Source organism: Carassius auratus, chromosome 9 (assembly GCF_003368295.1).
Source record: "Carassius auratus strain Wakin chromosome 9, ASM336829v1, whole genome shotgun sequence".
Lineage (NCBI taxonomy): Eukaryota > Metazoa > Chordata > Actinopteri > Cypriniformes > Cyprinidae > Carassius > Carassius auratus.
The window spans coordinates 23,193,628-23,213,212 of record NC_039251.1 but is presented as its reverse complement, the minus strand read 5'-3'; the positions used below and the strand labels follow the sequence as shown (position 1 = coordinate 23,213,212).

Here is a 19,585-nt window from a genome sequence, read left to right as displayed (position 1 = left end):
CCATATTTCCAGTAAAGAGACAGAACATGAACATTCTTCATTTTTGTTACACATAAGAAAGTCAATACAAATGTGAAACAATATGAGAATGAATAAAAAAAATATATATAGAAATAAAAATATATACAATAAAAAAGGTAAAAATTCTGATTTTGTGGGGAACTATCCCTTTTAATATGGGTGTATGAAGTCTAGAATAATTTTTTATGTTTAGACACAACTGCATGTAATATCATGCATCTTACATGTAGTTGTGTCTAGGCATAACAAATTATTCCCCTGTGGACGTCATACAGTCTTTAAAATTTAACGCTTCATCCTCCAAGGTAAATGTGGGAGGTAGGAACTGCAGGGCAGGCACCCTGAGTGTGTTTTATTAAGTCCATGGCCCAGTTTGCAAGGTGCAGGGTTTGCCTGGGTCAGGGCTAGGCCCAGTTAGAAACCAGCTTTTTCAGACTTGGTGAGACAGAGGTTTAGGTAAGGGGGGGTGCAGTCATCAAGGCTTACACTGCCCAGCTGTGCCACTGTGCCTGGCAGACTTGCACCTGCCCTTAACCCGCTGCGCAACAACACCAAAGCACACACCTGCTTCTTTTCCCAGCATCCTCTGTCCCTCAGTAGAGCTCTCCACAGAAAGGCAGGACTCAATCTTGTTCTCTGACATCTGACCTGCTGCAAGGATCTGTAGTGGAGGGAACTGCATATTCTTCAACATTCAGCTGTAAATAGTTCATTGTATATTTTTGATATAGACAGGCTGTCGTGTCTTACGGAGCAGCCTCCACCCCTCCATCCAGCACCCACTCTGGCTAATTCTCTCTGGCAGGAAGACCTGTAAAAATCAATAGGGAAAATGTCCTGAAACTGCCAATCTAGCAACCATCTGCCCTGGTACTCCACTGAGACAAAGGCCAATGTCCCATGGGAAAGTGACGGAAGAGACAGACAGCACGACGCACATACAGTACAAACTCAATTACTCACTACAACTAAAACACTCTTTCACATTTCAAAGTCAGGCTTTTTGACTGCCTGACAGTAATTTTAACTGATGTAGTATTTACATTTATATAAACATTTTATTTGGTATGTGTGACAGCAAGGTCAGGAGGTGTGTTTGCTGTTTTTAAATTTCAAAGAACCTTTCTTAAGAACAGATTATGTTCATATACTCATTTTACGAGTGAACAATAAACCTGTGTTGGCTGCTGTTGTGCTATCAGAACTTAAATAATTGAATGTAACATTTGCTTTGTTAATCAAACATGTAATTAAATGATTCTTTATCATAGCATTTTCTCACACTCACTCCACAGATTGTGGTAATTGAATTGCCATATGTCACTAATTAATTGAAATGGAATCTATTCGATTTCCAAAGTAATGATAGCAGCTTCTAGCAACACCGAGCAAAGTAAGTTTAATTTTTACCTTCAAAACAGACCAAAAATACCAGAACCACAATATACTAAAAATATCTGCTTTACAGATCACGAATGAAAGAAAATTAGGTGAGTTCTCAGTGAGATGCATATATGTTTATATACAGAAAGTATAGTTGTGCCTATGGTTTATAAAGCTAAAAAGATCTGACTTGTGAAGTGGCAGCCTACACACTTCTATTCTGACAGAATCCAATGTCAGGTGTTTGTTCATATCAGTTATTATATTTTTAAGAAAATAATAATTTGGCTTGCTTCAGTCAGCTTGGCAGGGACCTGGTTTTTACAATAATCGTTGATCTAGGATTTGTCTTTTAAAAACAAAGGTGTAACTGAGACTTCAGTAGGAAAAATTGGATAAATTATTTCCATGCTATCAAATTAAGATGAATAGAAGTCTATCCAAACTTCACAATGAAAAAAATATAGCCTAATATTGCAATCATTACAGTCATTATTTTAAGACTGGTTGACTTGGACATTATTGGACTCACTGCATGACTACTTATCAAATTAATTAATATTTTATATATGATTATTAAATACTGAAAGTTTTTTTATTAGCATGCAGACAGAATACTGGCACAGCTGTGAAGGAAACATTGTTTTGTAAGATGAGTGGTCAGTTATACAGCACTGCCAAGGGCAAAAGTCATTATTCAGATATATTGTGCGTTTTTTTTTTTTTTTTTTTAGGTTTCGGATATATGGATTTCAGGAATTAACTGCTTTTAAAAGTGTTGCTGGCTTGCCCACAGGGATGAAAAACATCCTGATGACTCAATTACCCTTTACACAACAATAACCAGATCAGTACTGCAAATCAATGTCATCCGTTGCAGAAAGAGTTGCAATTACAGATGTTCTTTGAGGTAATTTGCGCCATCAGAAGAGCTAAAACTCTTATTTCTATGTCCTAAGCCTCTTATTTCAGAATTAAAATATTTAGAGTCGCCCTGATCTTGTCTGTGAAGCACCTAATCCTAGTGCCTGTGGAATATCTGAGAGGATCTCCGCACTTTTTCGGTATTTGTCTGTGCCAAACTATTGCATCACAACGACATTCTAATTTTCTGAACTACTGTTTCTAACTTAATCGGCAGCTCTGTGGTGTATGTTACCGTAATGTGTGATTTCCAACTGATATGACTTCATACAAGCGTAGAATTGTTTCACATTACAACTGCAACTTCTACTTCTGTTTGTTGCGTTCTCTCGGGCAGTATGAGCGACGCCAGAGCGCTGCCGCTGCTATATAGCTCTCTAAAAATAGCTCACACCTTTCACTGCCTGTCAAGAGCCAATCGCGCTAGAATATTCAAATTATACTCCGCCTCTTTGGCCATTTAAGCACCGCCTTACTTGACGCCAGTGAGATCATCAACCCTATTTACCGTATATGGTCACGCACGGAATTGATTGACAACAAACCACGCCCCCTTAGTCCCTTGGCTTCCTCTCGCTCGCGAGACAGCGAGCCCAGCAACTTGCCTTGGTGATCCACGGCATTAAAGAGAAAGGCTACCTGGAATTTATAGAGCAAAAGAGACAGAGGCAATGCGGAAATAGGTGGACAGTTCATGTCACCGAGTTTGCATCCCACTCCCAGGCTGAGGATCTGAGAGTTCGTGGGGATTGCAATTAAGTGACAAAAAATATATATTTTTTATTTTACTTCCTTTTCTCAGCGCGTATAATTACCAGCTTTATACTACACTTCGCGGAGGATTTGAAGCATTGTTTTGCATTTGACATTGGGCTGAGAAGAAATCAGATTATACCTGAGGATCAAATCAAGACTTTTTCTTTTCTTGTGAGCATCAACATGGACGTGTTGGCGAATTACAGTATTTTTCAGGAACTTCAGCTGGTGCACGACACGGGCTACTTCTCGGCGATGCCGTCGCTGGAGGAGAACTGGCAGCAGGTGAGAGAGTTTGCGCGTAACTACTTGCACTGTTAGTTCGCACAAATAAGCCGTCCGTAAATGCGCACATGCATCTAATGGAAACATTCACAACTTCATAGTGCGCGCTTATGCCCAAACACGCTGTTTTCCTTGTCCAAATTATTCCGCGTAGTGGTTTTAGTGATGCAAATGCTGTATTGCTTCTCACGCTAAGGCATGGCTAGAACCCCAGTCTTTTTAATTAACCGAAAGAAAAGTGATTAGTAGTATGAAGAATAATTTGTAATATGCTTTAAGGAGTAAAATGTATATTTAGTACACTTCTTTGATGTACACTCAAGGCAAAATAGATGTCAATGACAGTATGATACACGAGATTATTAATGTGCATTATAGGCTACTTCTAACTGGAACTGACTGAATGGCGTTTTGTTAAAGCGAACGTAATGTGTCCAGAAAAAAATAAAGGCTTGGCTAACAATAAGCGACTCGTTATTAAATAATGCATTTGCATCTGTCAGATTACTTCGTGTTTTTCTGCCCGACGATATCAAGAGCAGTTCCCGATCGTCATCTATTATGTATTACCTCCGCCGCGAGGGTGCGCGCGTGAGTGGATGTGAGGAGAATGCATCCCTCTGCCTCTGAGAGCTGGTGTGCATCTGTATGACAATTTGCTGACTCTTTTAGGGATAGATATAATCAATAATAATTGTAGTGTTTTACATTTTTATGACATCCCACTTAAGCCTTCTGGACGATTTGGAAGTGATGCACATATGTGCAAATTGGGACATATCTGTCAGGGTCATGTTTTTAAGTGATTCAGTCTTTATATGATCAATGCAAATCAATTGCTTGGTGTTCTTGGGCAGTAATTGCTTAAGTAGCCAAATATAGCAATAATAGCAACAGGGTTTGGAAGATCTGTAAATTAAACCGCAGCAGTTTAATGCAAAGATTTATAGTTGGAGGTAAGAAGTACATCTGGTAATCAACGTGACGACGGACGCCTCTGCACGCATGCACCGGCTGTCTTCAGCTCATTACAATTCCATGTGCTCAACTGCAGGGAAATGCAGCGAGTGGTTATTTATTGCTGGTGTGTGAACTTGAAACAGATCTACCTCCACTGGCAATTCAACTGGAACTTCTACAGCAACACAAATATTGTCTGGTAGCAAATGCAAATACAGACATATTGGCATGAGTATAGAAGGAAAATGCAGATCTGGCGATCTCATCTTGATGATTAGAACAGTAATATGTCATGCAGGAGGACAGACAGGTCTGGTTCATCAGCTAATTCTGGCGTTAATTAACTCAAAGCATCATGGTCAAATCAAGCAATGGCTCTTGTGTGCATGCAGCATTAATTCCCTGTGGTGTCATGAACAGACTGTCCAAGCACACTTGGATCACAAGTTTTACACTACTGTTTTAAACTTCTTTGCATATATATATATATATATATATATATATATATATATATATATATATATATATATATATATATATATATATATATATATATTACATTACTTCTACTGTTTTAAGAATTAAACAGAGTGTGAGACAATTAGAATTAAGATTAGTTTACCAGCCTAATTATGACTTAAAAGAAAACAAGTTGTTGTGAGCTTGTACAACCTGCAGATGTGATCGTATGCCAGTGGCAAAGACAGTCTAGAGATAGCAGAGAGCGTATCGGCTTGCATTAGAAGAGGAGGGGAACAACCACATGGAAATGGGCAAAACAAAATAAAAGTTGAATTTATGACAAGAAATTGAGCATGAAAATAAAAAAAAATCCTATCTCTTTTTTCTTTGAGTGACATCACAGTTAAAGTTTGATGCTTTTACAGGTTGGAATGGTTTTAAAGTGTAGCCCTAGATCTGCCAGTGCAAGGTAAACAGCACTCTTTGAGTGGGAGACAAGATGGATAGCTGTGCTTGGCCCCTTGCGAGCGGAGCATGAATCAGACCTTAATGGATGCGATATGGGTGAATTGAGTTTCAGAGCTCAGGATGAGAACAGGGATGGGGCATCGGGGCCATGGAGTAGAGGGTGACGGAGGTGATGTGCTCAGGGATGACGAGGGGTTGTCCGTCCTACGTGATGAAGTCCTCCCGGGCCTGATGTGCACTGCATCCATTCCCCACAAGAGACGCCAGCTGCTGGCACCGTCTCCCCCAACTTAAACAAAGACACTTTCTCTCACTGTCAAGACGAGACCCAGAAGAGAGAGAAAAGAACACAGAGGGAAAAGACAGAGCGGGCGACTCGCTGTAATCACAGCTCGCCAACCTATCTTGGAGCAGAGAAGGGAGGGATTATTTCGCCGTTGACCCTCAAGTGAAGTTAATTCAAAGAGCGGCTGTTTGTGCAACAAGAGAGCCCCTGTTGGCTCTCACCCACCTCCCTAAGCAGTGCCACCCAGTACGACTCTCTGAGCTCCACACTGGAGGTTGGAAGAGCAGGTGGAGTGGCCTGGGGAATGAGGCAGAGGCAGTAAACAACACCATTAGAGGCAGTCAAGGCAGCCTGCCCAATTAGTAAGGATCACCTAAGAGACGGGTTGGGGGGCTGAGTCTGTTTGTCTGCATCCATCCATCTGTCCTCCATCAGCTAGTGCACCACGTGGGTGCCTTTGTTGGTGTGTCGTCCTCTGACAAGCAGGCCTTTTTGTGGGTCACAGCAAAAATGGGTCACTCTCTGTCTCTTTGTCTACAAAGTCTGGCAGACCTGTGCTTACAGTATTCTTCTCCTCATTTCAACTGTTTTGTTTGTAAAGTTTCCATCAGCATCAGTAATTCCAAATGACTTTGTTCTAATTTCAGAAGCAGGGTTTGATTGTTTTGCACCTATCTCAAACCTTTTCTAGGACTACTAATTTAAGCATTGTGGTCCGAACCCATGAAATCTGTTCGTCCTGACAATCCCAGCAAAACTTTAAACTTACCTTTTTTCACATTTTATATCATTAGCTTATTTGCTAAAAGGTTGAGAAATAGAATCTGAGATGTGGTGAACTTCTCAGTGCTCAATGGCAGCTGGAGGGCAGACAACTAACCCACAGGAACACGTCTGAGCAGGGTCACGGAAGCCCCAGAGACTAGCTAAAGGCAACAACTATCTGAAGCGAAGGCAGTGCAAATGTTGAGCTCGGTCCGTCCCAGAGAAGTCCAGTTTGACAAGATAATGAATTGCACTGCTTGCATATTCTGTGCTATGAGTTTTTGCATTTCACAGCTCAGTAACTTTTTGAAAAAAAAGGGCTGGATAGTTGGGTCACTGGATGGGGGCTGGGAAAGAGGTGGTGTGTCTGCATAATACCATTAAAATGCATTTCCATTGAGCTGGGCTACGTCAAAGCTCCTGTGGAGGTTTCACACCTGGCTGAAGGGAGCCTACCATCTTCCCTTGCTTGCCCCTATGCTTTCTTGCTAATTTTCCCCTGCAGCCAATGGTGCAGGCAGTTGGCCATCCATCTCTTTATCGCATTCCTTTGCTGTCCACATTGAGCTCGCTCCAGCTGAAGGCATTCAAGCTTTCTCTGGGCAGTGAACACTGAAATGTGCATTATGTAATACCCTGAGGAACACAGCTGCTTTCTCACAGTATATCTTCTGACAGCAGAGAGGATTCTCAAGCCACTTTTCAGGTTTCTTTCTGCAATTGGTAAAGCTCCAGGACATCAAAGTAATGGGCAAACACATTACCTTGTTGACAGCACTAAAGAAAACTCCCCCAAAGTTGTGGAGCGAGTGATAATATTGGGATGTCTTCAGAGACCAAGATACTGTACAAAGCCCCTACTTATCTCCTGGGAGACTTGCAGGTCCAGGCAAAGAAGGTTCCTTGTTCTCCCTCAAAGCTTTGTGCTTTCTGCTATAACCTACATTTTGTCAGTGGTGATGTCCTCACTTGCTGACCTTACTCTAAGGGAACCACATTCGGATTCAATCTCAAACTTGTCTGGCAGGCCGCACTTTGAAGTGTTAACAGGTCTATCAGTACATGCTGATCCTCAGGCATTCGTTGAAATATAAGGACTCCACTTCAAGATAAATTAACCGTTAGAAAGTTATCTTAAGTAGATATGCAGTGCATCTGTGGAGGGCTTGACTACTTTGACACCCCCCCCTTTCCAATCCTACAGCTTTGACCTCAGTGGCCCCTGCTGAACCAGTCATCAGGCTCCATTAGTCACTATGTTGGTTGTACATACATTTGACCCAGAATGGAAAGTACCTGTCACTCTTTATGATCCTATTACCGATTTGAACTTTTTTAAACTTGATTGATCTTGTCAGCTGTTTGGTTTCCACTGGGTTATCGACTGTCCCATATAATGGCAGGGATCAGCGAGCAGACAGACACTCACAAGTCACCACTGTGTTGTTATCAGTGTGTCATCATAAACCAACCCATTGTTTCGGGCATTTCCTGTACGCTGCTCCTGCCGGTGACTAGACAGGTCAAAATCAAACATTGTCTGTGTTTAGTATACACTTTGAACAACTGTCAAGTCATCGTCTGAGATTACTAAAGAGCTGTCTATTGTTTTATTTTTTCTTCCTGCCTACCTATATCTCTCTTGTGATTTAGATTTTGTGATTAAGTTCGTTGGGAGTAAGTTGACATGCACAGTCAGACTAAAGCAATAATTAGTCTATTTAAAAATGTTTTTTCGATGTTTAGTCACTAAAGTGAGATATAAATCATATTAACATTAGATTTTTTCAAAGACCTGGCTAATGTTATTATATCTCAGTTTGTCCCAGCGTGTATACCCATGAATCTACTACAATTTGCCTTAGCTTTGTAGAGTTGTTCCAAAGGTGCAACGTGTATTTAATCCTTTAAATATTTGGTTACACGTTGTGTCATTTATACTTGCACAGACAGATAAAGCCAGATACACAAATACTTCTTAAAAAAATGCTAAAATACAAATATGCATGACAGTATTCTTAGTGACTACAGCAAAAGCAGAGCCCCAGACACAGCAGATCACTCAGCCCCCAGACAGCTGACAGTAATTAGGCAGTAGTGGGGTGCAGCAGGGTCTTTCATGTATAGGGCTCAACCAGGTTTCACATTCTCCTGTTATGTTTGATTAAAGTTCATACTAAGGCCTTAACACCGGCTGTTTCTGAAGCAACACATCAATTTAATGTTGAATTCCACCTCTTTGTAAAAATAAAGCTGTAACCACAAGCTTGCATGACAGGTCTGGGCAACCTAATAAACAACTATAGCTGTGGAAATTATACTATTAATCTGTGATTTTGAGTTACTACATTAAAGTGAAACACCTTTACAAGATCATTAGCATTTGAAGCACAGCCCTAACTCACCCTCATATAAACTATGTGCTGTTTACCAAATATTGTACACCGTGAAATCTGGCAATTGCTCTATAATTTATTCTCAGCGCTAGAGGTAGATCAAAGATGGCTTCAAACTGGCAGTTGGTAGGTGTTTGAACAGTCAAACATAGGTTTGGTGAAATGAGAAACTGGGGGATAATTGGCATCTCCAGAGAACACAACCTACAAGAAAGTCAAGGGCTGAAAAAAATAAAGGAGAAAAATAATATATATAAATAAATATATATATATATATATATATATATGTCATATGTTTAAAAACAGTCCCTACATATTAAAAGAAAAAAAAGTGGTATTATTAGATGATTTTCCATTACAAAGACTTTAATATGTCACAAGACAAGAAAATGCTGTGACGCATGCAAACACAATCAGGAACATTAAACAGGTGAGGAAATAAGTGAAAAGGATTCAAAATGATAAAAAAGAGAAATAGACAACTATTATAAGCTATGGAAGTTGAATATTAAGCTTGTGACTACATTTCAAGGAAGCACTGTAGTTTGAGCCAAATATATCACCTCAACAGCCAAAAATAGTGCATTAATTATGAGATCATGAAAATGAATGTTATGAGAAACACTGATTTGCTGAGCAATGTACTGATTATGTTGATGCCTATCCGTTTCCAGTAAGCACTGGAAGTGATCTCACTCTCGATCTGGCCGCGCAAGCTTTGATGCACTAATGGGCCCATGCTTATCTTCACCGAGGGTGTCTGATGTTTGTCTAACAGTGTCTCACCTACAATACATAGCTGTGTGCACGAGAAAATGTGTGGTTGCATATGCTGCCTAAGGAACTGCAGAAGATTCACAGCATGCAGTTGATTCACAGAATTCCACAGATGAATTTCTACAGGAAACACTTGCATAGAACCAATTCTTTCTGGGGTAAAAGGTTGTGATTATTTGACCCAATGGTAAACTGAATATACCTACCCTCATCCATTCATTCAGTTTGCAGACAGGGGCTGACGTGCTAATTATCCCCATGCCTGTGAGTGATTGCTGATGGAGGTGGTCTTTTTATGTAGGGATCAAGAGCTTTTCAGGGGCAATGATTGAGGAGCTGTTGGATGGTAAGGATGGTGAGGGTCATTTGTCTGCCGTCTACTCAAGAGTCTCTCAGCCCATGGAGACAAGAAGCAGTGCTAGCATGGACAGAGAGAGAAGTGTTTGGAATGCATCTTTATGCATGAGGCCTGTCGTCCCCCTTGGTCTCGATGGAGAGGCAGTTTAGCCACTCAAGGATTTGATTAACAGGCTGAGAGGAACCAGCCATTTTTCTCTAAGTGCAAGTGCACACACACGCATACAAACTCCGACTAACAGCCTGATGATATCTCTCACACCACCCTGAAAAAAACATGGCAGATTGGAAATCAATACTTCCCCATTTCAAATGGTACCTCAATGCTATTTGAGACTGCAGCACTGAGTATTCTGCAAATGCAAGAGTTACATAAACCAGGAGGGCATTTTATATGAATAATAAATATGTTTTTTGTGTATTCCTAACCAGCTATAAGTGGCCTTGCAGAATGTCAAGGTAAAAATAAAGAAATGAAGAGTGGAAAGAGCCAGAGAGGAAGTCAGAGGAGGGAAATGAAGGATGAAGGATGTGTTCTTGACATGAAATACGGTGCTGATGGTCCTGCACTCTTCCTATCCTCTTTTGGTCTTCTGGAAATTCCCTGCACTGACACTGTCCAGATGGAAATGTGCATACGGCAAATCCAAGACTGCTGTTAGCCTGTCTAATGTTCATATTTTGTAGCTAGCCAATGACAAATTCAAGCCACGTCACCTTGTTTGACATCAGAGCACTAAGATGTACACAGCCCACTCTCATCACAGTTCTTTGTATCTAGACAATTTCCATCAATAAGAAATAGTTGTGTTTTGCATGCAGATGTTGTAGCAACACTACTGGCAAATGTGATTCGATGCATTTCCTGGATGCATTTTGAGGAATTTGGGTCTTTTGTCTAGTGGAGATTGTGATTTCAGATTGGGTTTCAGAGTGCCAGGAAGCTCAGGTCTGAATCACACAACACCTGCTGTCAAGCTGCCAAACAAGAGTTAGTGAGCTCATTGTTTGTTTTGGTGTTGGTGACATACAATGAAGAAAGGACAGGTCACAAGGACAATTTAAACACAAAGACCAAACAACAGGAACTTTCCACCAGGTATAAAATGCCTTTGGGTATGTTTTGTGACCTTGAAACAACTTGGAGAAAAAAAAGTGTGTGTGTGTGTGTGTGTGTGTGTGTGTGTGTGTGTGTGTGTGTGAGCTTGTTTATGTGGTTAACGAGGACACAAATTTGTATAATGACATAGGTATGACACAGGTATTACAATGAGGAGGTGGTTTATGAGGACATTTTTTAGTGTCCCCGTAATTCAAAACGCTTATAAATCATACAGAATTAGTTATTTTGAAAATCCAAAAGTGCACAAAGTTTCCTGTGAGGGTTAGGTTTAGGTGTAGGGTTGGGGTAGGGCAATAGAAAATACAGTTTGTACAGAATAAAACCCATTACGCCTATGATATATATGAAAATGCCATTGGCACAATATAAAACAATAGCAGTCCCACCATGATAGAAAAACAAACATCTGTATGCATGTGCTTATTTGCATATCGTCTATTTCTGATGGCCACATGACCAGTAACTCATTCTTTTCCTCCTCTCGATCATTCTTTCTTGCTCTCTCACCCAATTTGACCATGTTCGCATTGACCTTTTAGAGTACAGCCAATAATTACCGTATAATTTGCATGATGTGGGCTGTCCCAAACTCCTAATGCAAAAAAACAAAACCAGATCCTACATATATCGATACATTGTACGCAACAAAATAGAAGTCATATTATTACATTCATGGAACAATCTTCATATCATGAACTTGAAATTTGTTATGCTAAATAATAAAGATTATTAAAATAGTAAAGCAATTAAAACTGCATCTCTCTGATGCTGTCTAAGCAGGTGTCAAAGCAGGTGTATGGCACTTATGTTGAGAGGTGTGCAGGCAGGTTTGGTGTACATCACCCTCGCAGAGCCCTCCATCTAACTAACAGCACTGCTCAGTAATTACATGGGGAGAAAATAAAAAGGGCAGATGCCCCCCTGGCACCGGGCACAGGACCGGTGTGTGTCCAACCTGGCAGTGTGGAAGAGCATACAAACCCGACTCTTTGCTCCAGCGAGCAGAGAAGCTTGATGCAAATACACTCGAGAGCACAGTTCAGAAAGCAGGACTGCCCCATCAAGCACAAACAGAGAATGTTTGCGGTTCTTCTCCTAGAAAGCGAGTTTCTAAGTGCGTGTTACCACTTCCTCCCCATCCGCTGCCAATTCTGTAGAGGAAACCAAGCCCTTGTTTACCGACAGGATTCTCCACTATCACCATGCCCCCCTTCCCTTCCCCATGCCCTGAAAGTCATTCCCTCCAAATGGACAACTGCCAACATCCTCTCCATTCATCAACCCAACAGCCGTACTGTTACAGTTACGCTGGTTACAGCCCCTGGTGATGGTTGCTAAGCTGGTGCAAGCGCCATATTGTGTAAGCTTTATTTTAAGCCTTTTATTTTAGGCAGGCCAGACCCTCTGTAAATTGTGCCAGGTGCCATACTGTATACCTGATATAGCTCTGGCTAAGTATCTGCAGGCACTGCTGTCTCTCCTTGAAGCTGATCTGAGCTGCTCTGCTGTGAGAACCACCTGTTCCCTATCGCTGGCACACTCCATTTTTCATCAAACTCAGATAAAGCTGAATCCTATGGAAGCGGAGAAAAATCTAAAATGGGAAGCTGTGCGATAAAGTCAACAAGAACAAGTAAAAATTTTGAGTTATAAATCATAATTGTGAAATATAAAACCATATCGTAAGAAAAAGTAGTATTGTGACATATAAAGACAATCCAGAGTCGCAAATAGAAAATGTACACTACCATTAAAAAATCTGGGGTAAGCTTCTCTTTTAATTTTCTCCTTAAAATTTTTCCCCCAACTTTTTAAAATGAAAAGCCCATAAAAGCATAAAAGCCCCCAAAAAACGTTACTTTTGAAGTTTTGGACAAGCAGAAATGGGTTTCCATAAAATCCATGTATTCTGTATTCATTAATTACTTACATTTACTACATACAAAAGCAGACAAATAATGTCAGATTTTTAAATAAAAATGTAGTCTTTAAATTTTTTTTACAAAACTGATTCTTATATTAAAATCTTGCCCATCTTGAAAAGTGTGTATTTAAGCAGCAGAAACTTTGCATCTCTTAATTTGGAGCTGCCCTACAAACACAATAACCTCCTCACCATGGCCACACTAAACTTCGCTTGCGTGCTGAAGGTTGTACAATGCAAGTCCTGCTGAGTGTTTTTTGGAAGGAGACAGAACAAACATGCTGCTCTTAGTCCTTCCAGTTTGTTATGGCTCAGTTAAATAGGTCATGCGCTGAGGACCAGCGACCTTGGAGCATTTGTCCTTCTCATTGAGACATCCAGCCTTCTTTGTTTTGCAAAGAGACAGACGTTCCACCATTTGCACCCGATTCTTAATCATCTCATTATAATTTATACAAAAATGTCTGTAATATCCATTTTTGTTAGTGTGTTTCCAGCAGTTACCGAGCTCTTTTAGCACTGTTTTCTCAAAGCACCTGGATGCTATGACAGCGCTCTCACCATCTGGTGTGAACGCAGTGAAACAGGAGTGCAAAAATGACAGCGACTGTGAGGTGTTTGCAGTCAAGAATGTAAAAAGTCTGCCTTCTCCGAAGGGGAGGCTGAGCCAGTGTACAGCTATGTGGGTCGGCTGCTATTTTAATCTGTAATGTTGCTGGGAATACCTGGGGGAACAGCCCGGCTCTGTTGGAATGGGGGCTTGTCTGTGTGCAAGAGCCAGTTTTCATGTGTATGCATAGGTATGGCGGGTTAGAGCGTGCTGATCAGAAGAAAGATTTGCTTTAGTATGAGAGATGCCTACTGGGCACCTCTCGTACCCTCTTAGGTTCAGTGGAGCAGGCGGCATATATGTGTGCTTTTAGACATGGGCCACTGCACCAGGGCAAGCCCAGTAGAGACTAGCCGGCATCACGTTGGCACTCTTGCTCTTATGTTACCCTTCCCCCTCAGGCGATCCTCAAACAGGCCAGCAGCTCAATTCTACATTTTGAGTGCCTGTGACTCATCTCGTGCGCTACAATATTCAGGATGAGATCACCCACTTTGTCAAATGCAAAGTGCTAAATGCGCTCAACTGCTCTGTAGATTCCAGTAAAATGATGAGGTAATGCCTGAGATCCATCTCCGAGTTTCTACCTCGTCCTAGCAACGATGCTGTCATTGCGTTCGTGACCTTGTGATAATCAGCAAAGGGTTGGGGAATTTTGGCAAGGTGTTGCCGGAGCTCCTGTATGCAGCTCCCCGTGGTGCAGACAGGTGTGACGGCAGCAGGGGCACCTGCCGTTCAGCCATCCCACCCCGTCTGCGAGCCCAGTGGCTTCAAAAACCCCGACTCCTGGGTGAGTGTGCCAGTCCCGGAGAGAGGTGTGACTCCGAATGCCCACATACTCCATGCGCACTTGGCAAAGGTCTCCCTCTCCGTAGTTTTCATTTTAGTCAGGAATTAATAGACTGCAAAGGCATTCATCCACTCCCAGTTAGGTTTCCTTTTATGTCACTGTAGCAGTCTTGTCAGATGTTGGTAATTGGGTTCAAAGTGCCATCACAGTAAAAAGCTTTGTGGGAGTGAGTCAGAAGGGGCGGAACCTCGCCGTCTCAGGTGACCTCACTCTCGGCCCAGCTGCTCCAGAGTGCAGGGAGGAGGGAGAGAGTAGATGGGGGATGAGGTCATTCTTTCACTGGGAGTTTGTGGGCTGGATTTGCGTAGGTGTCTTTGTGTGCGTGTCTGCATGCATGAATGATAAACGCTGGAAGTGATAAGCCTGGAGATTTCTGAGCTTACTTTTTTGACACTGATAAAACAAAAAACCAAAAAGCAAGAAGAAAATGAAACGCAAAACAAAAAGCTTAGGATTTTATTTGGTCAATAAAATGTCCACAATAAAGAAAAGGAAGAATCTAGTTTGGAACACATAGAAATGTACTCTTTGTATTCATGTTGGTTTCATATTTCTCATAATTGAAAGAAATTTAACATTTTAAAGGCCATCAAGTAAAAAGTGAAAAATAAATCAATAAATAAATTCATAACACATTTTGGAGGAGGCACGCCACATGATATTTTAAAACCTAAACTTATTGTTTTAAATTATCTGACATTTTATTTCATATGAAATTTGTTTATATTTAAAATCTAAATGAATTTGATACAAAAATGTCAAACATACAAAGTACATTCTAAAAAATAAATAATAAGACAGGTTCCAAACTAGTTTCAACCACACTGAGGTTTCAAATTTTTTCATAGCAAAAAAAAAAATTGTTGCCGTCCCCTGTTTCGGTTTCATTCTTCACATAAAAGCTTTTATGTATCAGTTCACGATCAAATGCTCCCTCCCACCTCACTCCATTTATGGCTGACTGGCAGAGTGGCAGGGCTTTGTGTCTGTTGTTATAGAGATGAGCTGGGCTGATAGCCACGTGGAGAAAACAGGACAGTCTGCGAGGATTGAGACGTCACAACGCTGTGGCGGTTTGCCATTGAGCATTCAGAGCACGTGCTGGAGCGGTATCAGATCATAGGAGGTATCGGTGAGACAGACATCTGATTCGAGGTGTCTATGATTTATGCCAGCGTTTTAAAAGCTACACGAGGCTATTGTTTTATTGTAAATTCTCCCGTACGTGTCAGTAATGAGACATCTAGATGGAAAGGACAATTTCGCTGCTAGCATGAAACAAAGTTGTAGTAGGCTCTCTGAGAGATTACTTTTGCGATTTTTACTGCAGTCGTCAAAGCTTTAACTCTCCTCTCATGACAGACGACATCCTCATCACTCCGGCTTACATACTTCGGAAGCATCCAGCAAATAGCAATACTGTGATTTCCGTAAACATCCCCAGAGATGGGCTTTCAAAGACAGGATTTATGTTAACCTTCCTGGAGCACGAAAGTGAGAGGAATAGAGACTAGAAAAGAGCAAAGAAGTTTGTTGTCCCATAAAATACCAGTCGTGCGAAGTCTGTGTAATTACCACACTGCAGGATAATTATAAAGAGGACAGATGCAGGGATGAAAAAGCCATTTACGCGCACTTAAGTGAGCGATGGCAATTAACTAGGATCCCTATCCCGGCACTGAGAAATTGGGTTGGAAATCCTCGCAGTCAGTTATCACACAAACCAGAAACGACCGGCCTTCTCCTATCTCTTGGAGGTGAGCCTCGCGAACAGGCTCGAGCAAGTTGTTTAATTTTTTAAGCGGCTTTGCTAATCTGCATTCTTCATTTTGTTTTGGAGCCTTTCGTGCGTGAAAAATCCCCGCAGCACAAAGCCTGGTAGGGGCAGCTGCCAGATTGGGAGGGGTCTGAAATTCCTGTTATCATAACTGCCTTTGTCCATCACCGCGGCCTGATCCAGGGGCTAAGTTGGAGATTGGACAGGTTACCATATCCATTCCCCTCAGGGTAGCGTGCACGCACTAGTCCGCACCGACTCCAGACAGAAAATTTGTTTGTGCCGATCGTTTTATGTGTGCTTATCGGCAGGATTGCAGCCAGAGGATGGAGGCCTAGCGGGGTTACGTAACTTCTCCCTGCTCCAGTCATAGCATCTGCAGAAAGGCATGGGCCCCTGCATCCCATCTATGCAATTTCCTTTTCCATTTCCTTTCAGCTTGCTGTCCAGGCCATTGTGCGTGCTACTCGCATGGGACGGGAAGCTCAGATAGATGTAGTGTTTCCTCTCCACGAGGGCTCCTTGTCAATGCTGTGGCACTCTCCCTGCAGCTCACATCCTGTGGTTTATTACAAAGCATCACCCTGGCTTAAATGTAGCATGAGGATACAATGACAGCCAAGCATGGTGAAGCATGTGGGTTTAACATCGTGATGCACCTAAACAAAAATTCTTGGCTGAAAATGAAAATTCTGGACACATTGTCAAAACGACTACAATAAGGTAAACTTTTTGTAAAAACAAAAATAGCTGAAATAAAGTGAATTGTTTGTAAAACAAAATTATAGTAAATAGAGATCACACTATCACAGCTTCTGATACCATTTCTTTTTCTCTTTTTTTTTGTCAGAAAATTAATTTTACATTTATACAAGGGTTTTGCAATGAAGCCTATTTTTGGCAGCACTGCTATTTTTCTTCTTACTTACCAAAGGCATTTTTCAGTCCATTTATCAGTCCCCACCACTGACTCTGTGGTCAATGAATAAGACTGGCCTCTTCACTTCTCCCCTGCTGTTCCTTGTCTAGATGTGAATTTCCCATGGTTTTATGCCACACTGCAGAGCTTAAAAAAGCAGGGAAGTCTGACTGATATTCCCCACAGTGGGATAGGCGTAATGAGAGCACCTGCTGTGTCCCTGGCTGATGCCTCGTCCTACAGAGAGAGACTGACAACATGACACAGTGAACCCAAGGTCCTTGCAATCTGAAGTCATGTAGACTACTGCTTTGCGATGACATAACTGAGAATGAGAGAACACAGCCCTTTCACACCAGTGCCAGAGTCGTCACACCAGGGAAATGTTAATCTTCTCTCCATGTGGCTTCCCACAAGTAATGCACAGCGCAGAAGTGCCGATGTGAGAGGTGGATCCAAATCATGAATCTTTATTCCACTCAAGTATGCTTAATGATTATAACAAACACATAGCTCGAGACAAGAATATATGAATGCAATAAGAGCCTTAAATCCAAACAGCTTCCCTCAAGAAGTTTTATGTTTAATATGAGGTCAGTAGGAGCTCATTTGCAGGGATTTGTGTGAAATCTCATCAAGTTAATGGACATAATCATTTATAGTGCTTCAAACACGTTCCTGTGTTTGTCGCCACAGCCAAGATAAGAGACATTCTTGGTGAAATAAAGAGCCCTCTTTATGTCTCCTAGGGGTATAGACATTTACCGGTGCCTGATAATGGGACTGCAGCTGAAATTGACTCCCTTGGAAAACTTGGCCTATTAGTCATGTCTGTTGCTTGTTACAGTATGGTATGTAACCAGATATCTCTACACAATACCCAGAGGGCCATGCATCTTATGAAACAAAACGCCCTCCAACTCAGCCCCCTCTTCCAACTCGCTCCTTGATGGCCAGCTCTCTTTTGTTTCCTCGTGTTCTCTTTTGTTTCCATGTGTTGTATCCCCCCACCCATGTGGCATTCTCTTTGCATTGAGTAATGAAGATTAGCCTGGCGTCCGTCACAATAGAGCCCCCCCATCACTAGTATCCCTTACTTAGACTCCCCAATCTTATAACAAGCTGTTAACCCCATTTAAAAATGTCCTCTTTCAATCGGCTTGTGATGGGGAATAATCCAGCCCGAGCGATTTAATGAAAATCGCTGTATCCTGATTAGATTACCCCAGTGCCGCCAGCCAGTGGCCATTAGCCGACCCCGTACACAGATAAACAGCAGCCCCGCTCCACAAATCCAGTTAAAGGAAGACGGAGAGAGGTTTTCTGAGGCTCAGCTTGCCTCTTACCAGCCTGCAGTCTTTGTCAGTGGGATTATCCCCCATTTGGCACATCTATGGTGAGGACTCATTCACATCCTCCTGCACCCACTCTATACTCATTATTGTGCTTGTCTCATTGCTCTGTCATTCTGCTGAGCGTGATAATCTACAGCATATCTGGAAGCAAAATTTAGGTTAATAGATTTGAAAAGACCATGCATTCATTATGGTTAATCTTTTATGGATGCACTGATATTGAAATTGTGATGAAGATTATTTTTGTTTTATATTGTTAATTATGCTCAGTAATTTCCGAATATTTAAATCTATACTAGAAGAAATATGAAAACATTACATGTTGTGAATGATTATATCTCCCACAAATTGTATATTAATATTTTTATATAAAATGGGAAAGCTTTAAAGGAATAGTTCACCCTAAAATTAAACTTTTGTCATAATTTACTCGCTTATGTCGTTCCAAAACTGTATATGTTTCTTTCTTATGTTGAACCCAAAAGATGATATTCTGAAGAGTTTTTGAAGAACCAAACAGTTGTTGGTCCCCATTGACTTCCATTGTAAAGAAATGCTATGGAAGTCAACAGGGACCATCAACTGTTTGATTAGCTTTCTTCAAAATATCTTTATAACATAAGAAGGTAACTAATACAGTTTTTGAAAATTTTCATTTTGGGGTGAACTATCCCTTTAAAGGGTTACATATTTGCCATATTGCTCAAACTTAATCTAAAACTTAAAATTAGCAAAATATTTACAAAAAACAAAAGAATATCTAATATGGCAATATATATATATACATAATATGTATTACTTTCAAGATCAAAGACTATAATGTACATTTTACTAATATTTCTGAGCACCATAGCAATACATTTTTGTTTTTTAACTAAACATTTTTTTTAATAGATTATTATTATAAATGTGTTTAAAAAAACAACCATATAGCAAGATATGGTTCAGATAACCAGATCACAGCATACACTCAGGTTATGGTTAACTTGAATCCATATCTTTCAAATAGCAAGCTTGTTTAACCAAATCATACTTTGTGGTCTCACAGACTTCACATTATAACACACAGCATAACAGCAATTTCATCTGTGCACTTCCCCCCACAACAAATGAATCAGGTGTTCTTCACCGAGTTCACAAAGAGTTAATAGTGACTTTGTTCATTTGGGAACGCGATCAAGGTCGCA

The 19,585-nt window shown here is 41.0% G+C and overlaps 1 protein-coding gene across 1 annotated transcript in view; it reads left to right on the top strand.

Moving 5' to 3' along the window:
- The first annotated feature begins 2,891 nt into the window (after positions 1–2,891).
- The window catches only part of LOC113108777 (Krueppel-like factor 7), a 41,296-nt gene continuing 24,602 nt past the window's right edge, over positions 2,892–19,585 (top strand). Inside the window, exon 1 of the mRNA XM_026272082.1 lies at positions 2,892–3,369. Within this exon, the coding sequence (XP_026127867.1) occupies positions 3,268–3,369 (102 nt within the window). The 5' untranslated portion in view covers positions 2,892–3,267. The remainder of the gene's footprint in view (positions 3,370–19,585) is intronic.